The sequence below is a fragment of the Plodia interpunctella genome, chromosome 26 (assembly GCF_027563975.2).
Source record: "Plodia interpunctella isolate USDA-ARS_2022_Savannah chromosome 26, ilPloInte3.2, whole genome shotgun sequence".
Lineage (NCBI taxonomy): Eukaryota > Metazoa > Arthropoda > Insecta > Lepidoptera > Pyralidae > Plodia > Plodia interpunctella.
Window position 1 is genome coordinate 5,699,922 of NC_071319.1, and position 16,988 is coordinate 5,716,909.

Genomic DNA, 16,988 nt, shown 5'->3' on the forward strand with positions numbered 1-16,988 from the left:
ATGTTTACGATGTTATTCCGACATGGTCTTCGTAGTTGAGGAATTCAGGTGTGAGTGAGACAGATTATTGGAAATGCTTTAAAAGCTTTAATTGAAAACGTTTATGTGAGACCGGAACGCTGATAACTGGTAACGAATTATTCTTACAACAATCAAAACGAATCAGGTTAGATAGTCCAATTTTGATATCCTAGTCAAAATGGGACTATCTAACCTGATTCGTTATGTTTTTCATCAGAATTCTAAATAAACAAAATCGTGGTATTATGGCTCTGATGGACACACAATACACGAACGGGTACAACATAGTCAGAACCGATCTGTGATCACAAGTTCAAATATTTACTCGCGCTAGGAATCGAACCCAACGGAGGTCGTCAAATACTACTGACCATCAATCTGCCCCATCGTCAGAACTCCAAGTAATAAACAATATTGCATCGTCATCATATTTTTACACATTGTTATTATTTCAGTCAAAAATGAGGAAGTTAGTCTATAGTTTCAAGATTTGAATATAATCAGACTAATACTGTAACAGATGAAATTTAAATAAGAGCACATGATCCATAAATCAATCACACGCTGGGTGATGACCTATACACAGGAATAACAAAATCTAGAACAGCATAAAGCTATGATGCTGCTGATTTCCGATGTAACTTTTTAATATTTATAAATTTTGCAATCAGCCTACGAAGTCTTTTGAAGTCCCGCTCAAAGTGTATAGAAAGAAATAGGTAGGTTTGATATAATTGCTGTGGAAAATTACATAGGGCATGTGGAGGCCGGGTCGTTATGCTGTGACATATTGTGTGCAAGGCCTTTGGTTATCTTTTTTTTTGTGACTAGGGTTTCCAAACTTATGTGATAATTCCATCTCATTCAGTCACCCTCGATTTTTTTATGTTGCGAACCAAGGTTTTGAATTCCATGCCCGCATCTATGTTCCCTAATCTTTCGATTTTAGACAAGAGTGAATATGCTTTTAGTGAGCTTGCTTGTACACAATAGAGCCTCTGAACCTAGGGTTCGCTTTCCTACTTTATCCTCTCTACTTCGCATGGTCTTCAATATCCTTAGTTGTCAATCTTATTATTCTATCCGATTTCCTGGTAACAGTATACATGTGAATGGTTGACGCAAAATGTACTCGACTGGCCTATTTATGAAATCTGAATATAGAGTTGCTACTCAAACGGTTTTTTTGTACCGACTATTTTTCGATAGCGAATCAGCAGCGCAGCTAGTGTTAGTATATAGTTTCCATAGTGCTTTGAATTGCTTGCGAAAGCCTCCAATAGTGACCGTTATTTTCCACGAGCCCTACGCCAATCAATCAGACGTATCTAATATTATCTGTGGGCAGTAAGTGCATGTTTTAGCGCAATCTCAGGATCAGCTAATGTAAACTACGTCAAATGAATGGATGATAGTAGCGTAGGCTACGGAAGCATTTGGTACCGATAGCGAGGATTTTTTTTGGTTATGAGCACAGTACCTAAATCCTAATCTTCATTACGGTCATAGTGGCACGTAACCACTTAGTAAGTTTGGCATTTTATATAATCCTAGCGACGATTCTTGCACGAGGTATATAAACCTTCGGAAATAATTTGACGACCTTTGGTGGTAAAGTGTTTGCCTCTGAACCGAGAGGTTTTTGAATTTATTGACGGACAAAAATTAGACTTAAAACGATACTTGCCAATGTCATTTGGCTTATAGCTAACTTTGTAAAAAAAAAAGTTATAGGTTTTTCTTGTCATTTTTTGGTTATTGGCTAAACATCTGATTGCTTCGAATGAAAGATGCTAGAGTCTTTAATAAAATTTTCTGATGAGTTTCCTTTTAGTAGTGTCATTCGCGTAACAATTTGTAGGTTTCCGATTTATGTGTTCTATGTTTAAAAGTGCATGTGTGAATCTGACATATATCTAACTGCCATAATATTACCAACAGAATTGAACCCATTAAAAATCCACAACTGCGATTAAATTTCGAATTTAACGAGGAAGCCTTGATTTAAATAAACAGTAGCTAATAGTAGTTTGTTTAGTATATATATTTAATTAATTGCGACCTTTATGCATACGAAAAATCTATATTAATGTTAATGTTTAAGAAAAGACATCTGGATGTCACAAAAAAACGAGAGAAAAGAAATGTCATGTAAATTGATCTTGAAATTACGAAGGCTACTGGAAAGTACGAAATACTGGTTTCTTAATAATATCATCATCATTTGCCTTACCTTGTCCCATCATCTGGGGTCGGCGCAAAATGTCTGTTCCCTCCACAATTCTCTATCTTTTGCTATATTTGTTTGGTTTCTTAATAAAAATGCGTAAAATAAATTTCATGACAACTGATTGATGACCGACATCAAAAACACATGAGTTTATGCATAGTGTTCCTATCCAAATTATTCCATACAACTCGACGTGAGCAGTGATTTTTTTGACAAACAGTGATGTGCCACGATTGATGTACGCACGTAACGTAAGCTTACATTGCGTTTCAGTATACATTACTATATGACTAGTGCATCAACGTGGTATGCTTTTTCAGATAAATTAGTATCAATAGTAATAGTAGTAGTGCTTCCATTGTCGAACTTCATTTTCGATTTTTCACGCAATCGATCGTCCAGTAAAGGTGAACGCTTTTAACCCCATATGACAATCAAAGCAGTGGTACTTGCGAAAAAAAAATTGCTTCCAAAGAAAATTACTTTCTTCTTTAGATATACAGTCGTTTCTGATAGCTATTTAATTTGTACAGTCGCAGTGAATCATGGCGAGACAATCGCAAGGTGAGGATTATTTTTATTTGAGACATTGAAACGTTGCGTACATTCCCTCGGATTAGCCTCACTAGGGAGGACCTTAGGAGTAATATAAACAAAACAAACACTGTCTTTGTGCCGTGGTACATAATATATATTGTCTCTGGTTTGATTCGTACGAAAGCGGTAGTCTCAACTCAATTTAGATAAAGATTAGATAAAGATTGCTCTGTATTTGCGAATCAGCGTGTCGATCCAAAATACTTGTCGTATATACCCGTTTTCTAACTTACTCTATTCAACTGTTATCAACATTTGTATTGTAATTGAATATTTAACCAATATTTCTTAATTACGAGTAAACTTATGGGTAAGTGTAGTAAGCCCAAAATAATAATTGTCAAAGTGATATAAAATCTTTAGTTGTACCTATTCAATTTATTTTGCTTTGATCGTAAAATGTGAAAGCTGAATGCGAGGTCTCGGAAGTATAAGCATTGTATTTTCTTGCAACCGTACAATGGTACCCCGTTGTGTATTAAGACTTTGGTAATATATATGTACAATTTTGTTTTCCTATTGAAAAAATGATTTTCGAGAACGTTTTGTGGAAAATAGGTATTTCGAAAAACCTTTTCATCTTTATCTAAAGAAAAACATCATATATATCAATTATCCCATTTTCGCATCCCAATTTTTCGACATCAATGCGCATAAATTCATCATCGATATTTATTTGTTCCCGATCTACGATTTCGTCTCCTCCACGGAATCCCTCGGTTTGGTCCCTGACCCAGTAGTTTATTTCTGAACCGCGGCTGATGATGAAATCATTACTGAGAAAAATTCAGCCATTTTGACTTCTTGACGAATTGGTTCCGTCGTTTCTTGTTCGGTGTTCTATCTGATTCGATTCGGTGTTCATTATAAAAGTATTTTCACAAAAAGTCTACATTGATAGAATGTACGAAAGATGAAATAATCGGTATGATTGATCATATCAATACTAGCTTTCGTCCACTTACAGCTTTATTGGATTTGTACTGTGTATTTCTATGGCTAGGACCAATTTGGTAAGAAAATTGTAATAAAAAAATAAATTGGCGAAAATCAATTGCATATGCGCAGAAGATGATTTCGATCAAAAATCTTCAGAGTAATTCAAACATCTTTTAATATATCGTGTCAGATTAACAATAACAGTTTCAGTTTAGATCGTAAACATGATGTATGTGAGTCATACGAAAAATATCCTTATTTTCGAAGATAAAAACTTTACGGCCAAACGATTCAAAGAAACAAAACTTAGATTAAACCGCCGATCTCAGCCATAAATGAAGCGGTTAGCACTTGACAGATGTCCTATATTTTGGTTGGTTGCTATGCGTTATAATTCATATTTAGATTCCAAATTCATTGGAAACACCTCGTAAGTCTAGTAAGGCCAAAAGCAAAATGGTTAGATTTGAATTTATTTGAAAAAGAATGTAGGGAAAAGACCAAAATATACATAGATAGATTAACCAATTATTTTATTTGCCATTATTCTTACTTTGTATAATAAATAACTGTACATGGTGAAATAAATAAATTTTGACATTTGTTTTCAACTAATGACGAACTTACTACAATGAATCGTATTCGTCTGTCATATGACTTTAACAAGCATCACGATCATTCCCAATGATTCCCTGTCCTTTGGCTGTTAGACAGGGATTTACAGAGCGAATTATTTTGCACTGATTTTATATTAGGTTGCCAAACTGTTGTTGTACAGATGGATTAGGTGTTTCTTCTTGTCTTTCAATTTGTAAATTCTTTTTTCATATGTTACAAATCCGAACAATATATTTTTTGATGTGATTGTAAATCTTGATTTTTTTCTTCTTCGACAAATTTTTATTCTCATGAAAGGGAACTATCAGTCAAGTATGTTGTATGTATGTTTATATGTAGACGATCGGATAAATTCAGCCAAAAAGTGAATTCTGATCATAGTTTGACGTGTACGTTATAACTTTTACGATGACAGATAAATTTTAATATTGGCCTGTGATCAAAAGATTCCCACCCACACATAATACCATGATTTATAACTACAAGTTTTAAAATAAACATGCAGATATTTGCTACCTCAGACTAAATTTCACGAAGTAACTGCTACCACGAACTATTTGTCTTAGTAATCTACTTAAAGCTAAGAAAATTATTTGAATGCGCTATTAAATGATTTGAAAAATCTAATTATATCCACATTCATGAAGAAGGCTTCTAGGCTATAAATATTACAGAAGTTCCCACTGGAGCGAAACAGCTTGATATAGCTAGTTGTCAAATATTTAAAATCATTTCGTGGCGAATACTCACAGATCTTGATAACCAAGTGCTAAACATCCTGCCCAAACGGCGGCTGTGTTTGACAGCTGTCAATTTGACCTGGCGTGCGAAGAGCGGCCCTCGCGCCTGAATCATTGACCCAATCCCGGTTTATACTGGGTCGTTCGGTGCGCGTGTCCTTACATTTATTTATTTAATGTAATCTGTGACTTGGATAATGTCAGTAATTGAAACGATAGGAATCTTTACTCAGCAACCCAAGACGAAGACCCTTGCTTCCGATATTAAAATTTTCCTTTCTTTAGTCCTGTGCCACTTGTTGCCGATTTTAAGAAACCTGCTCTTCCAGATTTTAAGAAACCTGCTCTTCCAGATTTTAAGAAACCTGGAAGAGCAAAGCAAAGTTAAACGGCCACGTGGAAAGGATCAAGAAGTTAGAGCTAGAGGAAAACTATCCTAAGAAATGCACGTCCTATTACGACAGTCACACAAGTAGCTCGCTCTGTTTGACTTCGTTTGACTTTCCATCTCGCTTCTGCTAATAAAATTCCTGGTATCGATTGATTTCAAAATACATTTTTTTAAATTTTATTAATTTAAATCAAAAAACTTACACTTGAGGACATGATTTTAGAGCAGACTCAATTACCAATAAAGGTCTTTGGAAACTTTTGTGTATTTGATTGATTTTCGAAATTTCCACGAAAGTTTTAAAATTATTTACAAGTTTTGGTATAAAACCCAATGTAATCATACTATAGACATATTAATTCATTGATGAAGGAAATTTTTCATAAGCTAAATTAGAAATTGATGATAGCTTTGCCCTAATTGATACTTTTATACAAATTACTCTTTGTTGTACACCACATCAAGATAGACAGGTTGTTAAAACATAAAACACTGCTAAAATGATTACGACATCAAATGACATTTGCTGAAATTGAAGCTGACATTAAAAAGGTCACATCAAAAGTTATCGTCCCACAAGGACAGATGGATGACTGGCTGTGATTGGATGGATTTGTTTTGAAATCCAGACAACTCCCGGAGGAGACGTGAAGGCGGATTTTTTTTTTGGCTTTCTATTGTCACCTCGTTTAATATCTACAATAGCGTTCCCTATGTTGTTTGATTTTTTTATGTGAATTTGTATTTTCCTTTGTTACAATATTACGTTTTGGTTGTATTATATTATATTTTTCCAAGATATGAATTGTATAGGTGAGGTGTAAAGGAAACGCGATTATTATGTAATTTGTCATGATCTTTCACGTCATTAAGTCAGATATATGATAATAGTGGCCGAAGTGTTTATGATGTCGCATTCAATTGGTAATTAATTATTTCAAATCAAAATATGAAACTGCAACAACCCTCAACCATGTCACATACCTAAAGCGACATAAAAAACTTGTGATCCTAAAACCTCAGTGAGTTCTCATGACTTGTATATGTCACAAGCAAAACAAGCTTTATAAACATCAATAGCCTTGGTCAAATTGCAAGCGTCCAAACAAGCGGACGATAACACGAGCATAACTCCTGAACGTCAAACAGGGTTATGTGGCTCTCTATCTTTATGCGTTCCATTTCCTAGGCAAGGTTTGCTAACACGCCCTCTGACGTCAACAGCGCACCCTGTGTCTTGTGTTTGAGGTCATATGTGAACTACGTCTTGGACTTTTTATATTTTCTTTAATTATGGTGGTTCTTTTAATTTTGATGTTATTAGGAGAATTGTGGGCCACTTATTTACTTTTAGTAACCTACAAAGTAGTCAATTAGTAATGTCATTAATTTTGTTTTAACAGATTGTTCTTTTATATATAGATTTCAATCTTCGTTGTAGATGTTCTATTTTGAATCCACTCCGATTGTTATGAACACGTAATAATTGTTATGAACAGAAACGAAAATCCGATTAGCAATGTGATTTATTGCATCTAAATATTTTCCATGATTGAGATTTGGTCCGTTTTGTTTTTATGTTTCAAAATCTATCGCCGATGTCCGCCGTAAAGAGCCGAATTTAGATTTCGTAATGAATACCATGTTTATGGCGTTTTAATGTATATTTTAATAACGGATTTTCTCACTTCATAACCGCTAATTAGAGGAAGCACTGAAATAAATAGTATATTCGCTGGTGGTCTTCTTGAAATAGAAAATTAATTGTGAAAAGCGACAATAACCAAAAAGATAATACAAATGAAAAGGAACTAATATAAGAATCAATCAATATTTTTGTAGAAAATGACGACAGAAAGTATTTATAGGAAATGAGGAGACCTTTGAGTAAGGATTTATCTATTTAATATTATATTATTAAAGGCATTAAACATTTTCGCTTTATAGTTTAATGAAAATCTATTTTATCATGTTGACAAATGAGCGTTTACCCTTGGCCTTAATTCTTGCCCTACCTAGCTAAAAGGGTTAAAGTGACTACTTAACTTACAATCAATATCAATTTAGCCCTTCATCAATATTACAATCTCATATAATGCTATTTTCTCTATATACTTACACATCGTTTCCTAGTGATCGTGCACTTTTCCTTCACTGCCCACTCCTAGTCTACTTATGCGCCGTCAAATTAGGGTCAAGTAGCCACCTCGCGGTTTATACATATTTTCTTTGTAGCTTTGATGAGCATCTTTTTATAAACGACCCTATTATATACCTATATTATATATTTTAATTTGATAGCACAACATTTTAGAACGCCTATTTTTGTTTTAGCTTAAAATTAGAAGATACTTAGAAAATAGTGAAAAATTAGGGACAACTTTGCAAGCTTTTATGTAATGGCAATGTATGTACATAATGTGTTTATTGTGTTATGACGGCACGTCGTTACAGTAGCCAATTTTCTTTTTAATCAACCCTCATTCATATCACCCTCTCCATTACACGAACCTCTTCAAACTACACTTGTGTTCTTGAAATCCAATCCAGTCCGTGTCGGTTCAAGATATTGCTATAAGTATTTACTAACATGCGCGGGCGCGGCCATTGTGGGTAGATAGATTGAAAATTTTCCTTATCTTTTAAACACAATTTTGAGTGTAAAATTATCTCATCATGCTAGCAGCCGGCTTCGCTCGAGTGCATGATGAATTATACACGTACACCTTTATTTTGGTCGAACCCGTGAAATTTTGTCCACTCCTTAATGATTGTCGGAAATAGGAAAATATTTTATGCGAATGAATATACTAAATAAATAATTAAGATGTATTTAATAATTTTTTTTGGTCACCTAGATTATTATACGTTTGAAATAACGAACAGAATCTTTTCCGCACCAAATATGGTAAATGCCCATCAATACGATATAGAGTAAACTAGAAGTAGAGAAGTGATACTTTAAAATCCCTCCATTTGTTTACATTATTGTCATTGGATACAAATTGAACAACCGTTCAAATGACAATATCAACTTCCATTGGCAATAACAATGAAACAACTTTATTATCCGGTAAAATTGAAAGAATCCACAAGGCTTAACTGATTCTGTCGTACAAACTACACAGTCGCGACTCGGTCTTCGAGTCGAGCGGTCGTGTCGGTGTTGTCTCCGCCGCGAATCATCCTACACGTCTTTATTTATCCCATTGTTCACGTCTAATTGTTGCAATCTTGCATTTTCATTATACAATTATGTCAATTTTTCATTTGCGTTTTCCGCGATGTGAAGGTTGGTTACGTTATCTTATGATCGAGATGACAATGTTTGTGATAAGTGTTACGAAGATGATAGTTTAATTATTAATTCAGTATGATAAAAACAGTTTGATGAAAATTATGGAAATTGTGGTTAAGATTCGTTATTTTTTTTATGTCATTTGATCTGGTAGGGTAATATATATTAGCTATTTCATATAAACTATTTTTATATTTATTGACAGTTTCATTGCATCATCAAAAATACTATAGTATTTTGATTGAAAGAATTTGTTTTGAAAAGTGAGTAGCTAACAACATTAAATCAGTTCCAGTCAAGTAAAAAAAATATAAAGTGTGAATGTACAGGATTTATGATTAATAATTGTCTGACCTATGAGCATCCTGCTTTGATAAAAATGTCAGATTATGCAACATAGACAGTTAGGTACACTGTATGCAACAGGAAGGTAGTTTGTAGCTTTTGAGAAATTACCATCCCAACTAATATTATAAATGCGAAAGATAAAATTTCCTGTGAAGGTAAAATTTCTGAATAAATTATTTGATTTGAATCAAGTACTATACATATGTAATTAGGAGAAACGTAAAAGCGATGGTGGGCCAGTGATGGAAAGGTCTAAAGTTCATATTAGGTGCTTTTAGACGACTTGAATATAATCTAATAATTTAGATTTAATTTGTTTATTTAAGTCGAATACAACATCATGTCGCATTCTACTATCACAGAACGATTTTGCAGCACGATCCCTAATACCGCCCTTCGTTCACTTTTCAAATTCAAGCAACATTACCCCCATGCCAACTCTTTAGAACCTTCTAATATAACTACACTATCTGATGCTAAATTAAGATGGGTCGTTACTATCACTGCTGTTATAAAACTGTTATGTAACACTACTAACACACAATATTAAGGGCTCGAGATAATTAAAGTAAACATTTCTTAAATGACGGTAAACCACAGATAAAAGTAAAAGGTGATTAAATTTATAATTAACTCTAGAGAAATTATGGAAAGTGTGTCATTGTTTGCGTATGTTAGTTCGTGACTAGCAATGTATGAATGAATTATGAGTGTTTCTCGCGTATTCCCGGTTGCTTAGTCGGCTGTGACATCCGAAGCACACCGAAGGCTGCGCAATAAGCTTTAAAATTTTAAGATTCGGCGAAGATTTTATTACCGAATCAGTCAACAATAAGTGATTGATTCTTATCATTTTTTGTCATTTATGTTTCGTTAAACTCGCTTTATTGTATAAAAAATTATTGTATAAATATTTTGACTAGACCAGGTTTGTTTGTTTGTAATAACTTTATTGTATGAAAATAAGAATATAGATTAAAATTAATACAAGAAAGATACATGTGCACATGTAACAGTAATCTCTTACAGTCAACCGGCGATAGATGAGAGGACATGTATACAGTAGCAGGCTAGGCAGGTAATTTGTTCCTAACAAAGATAACTAGGTATTCATTTTCATAGTTGAACCATGTGAGGTCAATCTGCCGCCACTACCTGATCCTATCACGACGTCCTTACGAATCTAAATATGGCTTATATTAATAATAGGAATTGATGATAATTGTATTATGGACACGAACTGATTAGGTATAGTGCGGAAATCAACTACCTACGTTAGAAGCTTTTATTTAACTTTCATTGCACAGACATGATTTTATTGTTACAGCGTGAACCGACTTTTATTTATTTCGTTCCTATATATCCTCAAAGAAATAGACACAAATATGTATAGTTTTGTTAAATATATTTTTCTGAGACCGAAAACATTTCCAGCATGTTTTTCATCTCACGAAAACAATATGTTTTCAAGCTCTATGTTACTCAGAAAATTCACAGATTGAGCGATTATTTTGTTCAATATTGGATTCGCCTTTGGTTGTTATTTTTAAAGTAAACATTATTGGTAAAACATACCATTTCGATGTTGGAAGTAAAGATTTCACCTGTATACAGTACATTTTTATAAGAAACTCGACGGTATACGACTTCCTTGTTTACTTTAAGGTGTAATTGGCAAAGTTAAAAATATGACTATGTTTTGCAGATATGCATATCATATCTGTTGTTACAAGCTTTTATTTAACTGGTAGACATTGCCTCTGAAAACTCTTTATAGCTCATTCCTTTGATTTAAATGTCCATATAATAATATCTCAGTCAAAATATAGAACTCGTCCTATAAAACATCGTTTTCTCTTCAAATACCTATCTCGCTAATTAATGTGGTTGAAACCAAAATGAAAAGTAGACATATTAAATCATGTCTCATTATAATTTCCATTTCTTTCATACTGCCATCGTGATTTTAAACTTGTATTCCTATAGTAATATTATCGTCAATTTTTGTTTAGATTCTTTGCCTCTAATATAAACAAATACCATAAAACAAAAATAGTGTTGGAACAGTCAAAAGTAAAAATACCAAAGGTGCTAAAACTGAATCAATAGCGTTAAAGTGACCGAACGTGAATAAGTGATGATATCGTGATTCTGAGTGTTGAAACAATGAAAATGGCGACGCCAGCGCCACCCAGAGTGTCCCGGAACGTGTCCCTGCCAGCTGGGAGGCAGCCGCCCACTGTTGGGATGCTCGCGCGGAGGACCTTGTCTGAAAGGTATCTATTATTTGTGTAATAAGTACAGGATATAGATAGATTGTTTATTCGTATGAGTAAAAAGTAAATAGTGGGGTTCCACTCTAAAGTATTTAGGGCTATTCCATATCATCCCGTGGATGTCGTACGAGGCAACTAAGGGATACATAGTTATAGCAACTAAGACATTCCTAAAGAGGGTTGATGTCAAACAGGTCATGAAATTGGTCAAAGTTTCAGTAAAATCTTTTTACTCAAAATGTTCTTTTTGCTTCTTTAAAATTAATTAGACTTTAATCGAGTGTTCTTAGCAATTTTTGGAAAAGGTACTCGTACACATTTGACGATGTCCAAGCGGTTACCGTTTAAAAAAGTGCCGTTCTTTGGCATAGTTCAAACACGAAGTAAACTTAAAAATACCATATTATGAATGACGCACCGGGCGACCGTTCGTCTATCTGTCTTATACTAATTGCTCCTGTCGTGATACGTGCTATGTTATGATGACCTGTCCAGTCCACATACCGAGAGATAACACCTATCTTGTTTTAATGTTCGGTAACGCGTCGACACTGTTAGCCCTCGTTCGCACAAACTTAAATAAATCTAAGATTTCGGCGCATTTTTATCTCTTTCAAAATGTGGATAATATTTGCGATGAAAAAAAGATATGTTTTTCGATAAAAAATTATTGTGATATTGACTGTACTTTGTAGTTGTAATTGAATTACAAAGTCATTCGAAAGTGGCAAACTTGGGCAAATAAATGGAATGATTACTCTACGACCTAAGTATCTCATACTTAGGTAATAGAAAACTTTATGATGAACTTGTAAATTGAATTAACCCATTCGGTTAATAGGTTAGTGCTTTCTGGAAGCGTGTAATTTGTAGTTAGTGGAATTTCTCTGAAACTGTCAACAACAAATTAACCTTTGGGGACCATTGTATACGGTACAGTTTACTGTACACAGCACTGTGCTGTTTACAGCACATGACGAATAGCAATCCAATCAAAAAAATCTTTATTTGCGTATATACTCAACAAACATACATATACCTACAAAACTTGTTAAGATTATACAAAACTGCTTTACACTCATATTCGTATTTCTTTATTTACCATCTAAGTGTACAATGCTGGTCTTAAAATTGCTACTTTAGGCATGGAGTGTACAGTACAGTCACCTGCAAAAGTCTAGTCATACTTTTGAACCTTATTCGTAGGAAATAAAATTCAAAAGTATTACTGGACTTTTGCAGCCGACCGTACGTTCGATATCCGTGCTGTTCATTTGCTGTGTAAAATTTGCTCTACGATAACGTTTTTTCATATATTCTTGCTAGCCCTATGTGGTGAGACTTTCGCACGTAAGGAAATATTGGACGTCAAATACGTTGGTTTGTTTGTAGAAATACAATGTAAAGTGCGCAGTCCATTCATACAGAATCAATGTTTACGTTAGTTGCGCGTATGTATTATATTCAATTTCCTTCAACACTTATTTATGAACATATTTTCAGAATATATTAAGTTTGAGACTACGGAGAACCTAAACCATATGTACTATGATTTTGCTCGCGACTTTATCTCTGTCATTTGTTATATCTGGGGCTGTGATGCCGCGAAGCTCAATGTCAGCTTTAAAATATCCCTTTTTTAAGATTCAGACGTCAATCCTCCTTGGCAATATTATTGATGCCTATCGGCTGCTAAGTGTCCCTTAGTCGCAGTCGTATGACATTCACGAGAGGATATAAAATGGTACTTTTCTAAGGCGGAACCACATGTCTATTGCTTGCAACTTTGTACACGTTTTGGATATCTTGATGTGCGGTCGGATTATAAGGCTAAACTACAAAAAATACCTTCAGACCTTTTCCAGTATTTAAAACGTATCGATCGACTCTATTAAAATCTTAATCAAATCGAATCTGCATCGTTTTACAACTTCCTCCGCGTGTTTGGACTGGTGTTTCCTATGACCTTAGTGTTTCATTGCTTCTTAATATAGCTCATTTGGATTGCGTATCGCGGGCACGTGTTGGATGCCGGATCTCCCATTCATTATTGGATGGAAAAGTGGTTCAATTGCGCTGAGAAATATGTACGCTTTGGAGCAGGCCCCACTCAACGGCCCACATTGAGCACAAAGCTATTTGCTCCCGGGAAAATGTTATTAAACGCGCGTCGTATAATTTCCTTGGTTATCTTGATAGCCTCTCTTGTTATTCCGTCTCGTCCGTCCTTTTGTCGGCTTCGGTTTACCACGTTTTTTCTATCACTAAGCGGGCAAACAATCATGATGGATAGTGGTTACCGCAGCCTATGGTCGCCTGTAACACACGCCTGCAGCACGGTGTCACACGCGCAACATCGATGTTGAGTTTGAAGCCACCTTTTATGTAATCTTTAGCTAAAACCATATAAAGATATAGTTTAAAATATTTTAACCTGCGGACATCAGCTAGTTCCTTAATAAATAATTTTACTTCGGTTTTGATTAAAAAATGATGTTTATTTGTTCTTCTATATTAATAGTAGTCATGTCCTCCACAGTGATCTGGAGCCGAGCGCCGCGACCGCGCCCTCCGGCAGCTCCAGCAGCTCCAGCCTCTCCTCGCGCAGCAACGAGAGCAACACCGTGCAAGCTGACCAGCACGGTATGTAAATGAGGGCACAACATTGTTACACATCAAAATGAAACTTATTTATTGCTATATATCTGTTTCATTCAACTTAAGAACATCGTTCTTGTCTGTGGAGTTCGTTCCATCTCTCTCTATCTTCAGCCATCGTTTTCACCTCCCTGTACTCATCACTCTTGGTTTCTCCTTTATTTGGTCCATATAAGTGGTTCTTGGCTTTTTTTCTCCTTTTTTCGCTTCTGTTTTGCATGTTTTTCAAGGTGGCCAAACATTTTTTCACATCTCGACTCTACATATACCATTTGATAAATACAGGTAGTACTTTTAATAATTACAGATAGTCTCAACTCAACAGATTATTTTATTTAATATTTCATTTGTGTTTTTTCTTTGGTGCTACAATGAGTATTGTATTGCACCTCGGTCAATCAAGCAGTTATAGTGATTAAAAAGCCCGTCTGTCTACCGAAAGTCTCACGTTCGAATGTTATCAATTTGTCAATATATTTATTTATGTATATATATTTATTTCCAGCTTCGCAATCGGACTGGTCGGAGGAGGACGAGCCGCTGGCTGCGCAGTGGGCGGACAGCCTGCCACCGCACGTCCTAGACTCCATTCTGTCTCTGTCGCACACGCAGAGGAAGCGGCAGGAGGTTATTCACGGTAAGTTTTCCAGCTGGTGTTGCAGACCGCGGTGGCCGTTTCCCATTCGGTGTGCCTGTTTTCTTGTTGAGTTATATTAAAAAGCTTTCAAGATTCTGGATGATGAATACTCTTCAGTTTAAACTCTTAAGCTTTCTTTGTTTGAATTTCTAGGCCTCCCAATTTTCATGTTTCGGCTTCAGTAGTTTCTATTCCTCCATCCTTTCTTTGTGAAAAGCAATACATTATACATTATATTTCCCTTTTCAGAGCTCATAGTCTCGGAAGGGTCGCACGTGCGCTGGCTCAAGGTACTGGGAGGAGTATTCCTCCGCCCCCTCGAGATCCACCCCGCGCTCCTCCCCCCCGAGGAGCTGAGGGCATTGTTCCCCAATCTCCCTGGAGTGAGAGAGAGGCACGCGAGGTTGTACGCTGATCTGAAGACGATCAGGGCTGAAGCGCCGTCACATATCGTGCCTATCAGGCCGTTGGCCGATGCTTTGTTGAATACGGTGAGTTTTATATGCTGTTTCCCTGGAGCTTCAAAGTTTTTCACAGGCACTTTTTCCACGTCATTTTCTAAATATATATAATATCAACACTACAAACTAGTAGCATTACGGATCAAAAATTGTTGAGCTGCTACTACTATCAGATAGTATTTCCGTGATTGAGATGAGTCACAAACATCCTCACAAACACATGAAAATATCGTAGAGCGGGCTTCTATTTTGTTCTGTGAAGATACACTGCTAACTAAGGACTCTTCATGTTTTCCATTTGACCTATATCGTGTGAAGAGTTCAGATTTCTGACCTGTGATAACGTTTGCAGCTCGGCGAATCGGGTTACTCCGCGTGTTTGGCGCGCTTCTGCCGCGGACAGCGAATGGCGCTGGACTCGCTGAGGGAGCGACGCCGCAAGAACAAGGAGTTGCACCAGTTCCTGGCGTCTAGGGAACAGCTGCCGTTGTGCGGGAGGTTGCAGCTGAGGGACTTGTTGGCTTGCGTGTGGCAGAGGTGAGAGGACTCGTGATATCTGCATGGGACTGCAAAAAATATTTTTTTACTTTATTTATGAATGAATGAATACGCATGGACAAATAGACACATAAATGAACAATCTTTAAGAAATCACTTTACATAAGAATAAAAGGAAATGAAAAAAATGTGTATGAGGAATGAAGGAAATATCCATATTATTGGACATAGGGATAGCGTGATTTCCTAATTACCTAAATACTTCGGTTGACCGGATGGCAAAGAAAAATCCTTTCTATACCTACATACATATATTGAAAGTCTTTGACAAGGAGAACAGGTTCTGTTTTAATGTGAAAAAAGGACAGAGAAATCATACTTTAATACTTTACATTTAATATTAGTATGGATTAAGTGTTTTAAATACTGATATGTCGTTAATGAGGATATTAATTTGCGCCAGGCTAACAAAATACCAGTTGCTGCTGGAGAGTGTGATAAAGACAGTGGACGAGAGCGAGGGAGACAGCGCGGAGGACATCGCGCGGCTGCGGCGCGCGCTCGACACCGCCAAGGACGTGCTGCACAGTGTGGACACCGCCATACGGACTGCTGAGAACGAACACAGGTACATACAACTACATTCTAATTTATTTATTGCAAGTTACAAAGATTGAAATTGATTCATAGTTAGAAGATATACAAATGGTCTTGATTTTATTTATAAAGAGAAGAATTTAAATATCGGCTCTGTGTACACTTGGCTGGCAACTCTGGGTGTTTATCAACCAGTCTTGACCGTTCTAATTGGTATTGCAATGACAAAAAAAGTAATTTGTTTAAAAACCGTTTGCTTCACTTTCCTGACTGTATTCCAGATTGCGTACAATACAAAACAAACTGGAAGTCCGCGTGGCCAGCAGCGGGCCGGAGTGGGAGGAGGTGAGGAGGCTGGACCTCAGCCAGCACTCGCTCCGGTACGAGGGGGAGCTCACCATGAGGAACGACAGCAACAAGAAGATGAGCGTGCTGGTCAGTGGGGAACTGACTAAAACTTATTTATTTGTTAGACAAATTATAAATACTCCCGAATTTCAATATTCATTTCGCTACAACTTTTGAACGGCTGAACCGATTTTCATGAAGCATGGCTAAGAACAATCGGGATAAAATTATCTATAACACAAAAAAAATGAAAATCGGTTCTTCCGTTTGGGATCTACGACAGATACACAGACAGACACATTAAACTTATAACACCCCTCTTGCGTCGGAG

At 35.9% G+C, this 16,988-nt stretch overlaps 1 protein-coding gene across 4 annotated transcripts in view; it reads left to right on the forward strand.

Annotated features, from left to right (window-relative positions):
- Window positions 1–16,988, forward strand: part of RhoGEF2 (Rho guanine nucleotide exchange factor 2) — a 145,564-nt gene that overhangs the window by 117,669 nt on the left and 10,907 nt on the right. For 3 of the 4 annotated variants that reach the window (XM_053764799.2, XM_053764800.2, XM_053764802.2), the window contains 6 exons: window positions 13,983–14,101; window positions 14,622–14,753; window positions 15,003–15,244; window positions 15,567–15,751; window positions 16,176–16,340; window positions 16,591–16,744. In XM_053764799.2, the coding sequence (XP_053620774.1) occupies window positions 13,983–14,101; window positions 14,622–14,753; window positions 15,003–15,244; window positions 15,567–15,751; window positions 16,176–16,340; window positions 16,591–16,744 (997 nt within the window). The remainder of the gene's footprint in view (window positions 1–13,982; window positions 14,102–14,621; window positions 14,754–15,002; window positions 15,245–15,566; window positions 15,752–16,175; window positions 16,341–16,590; window positions 16,745–16,988) is intronic. The other variant, XM_053764801.2, reaches the window with a different exon arrangement.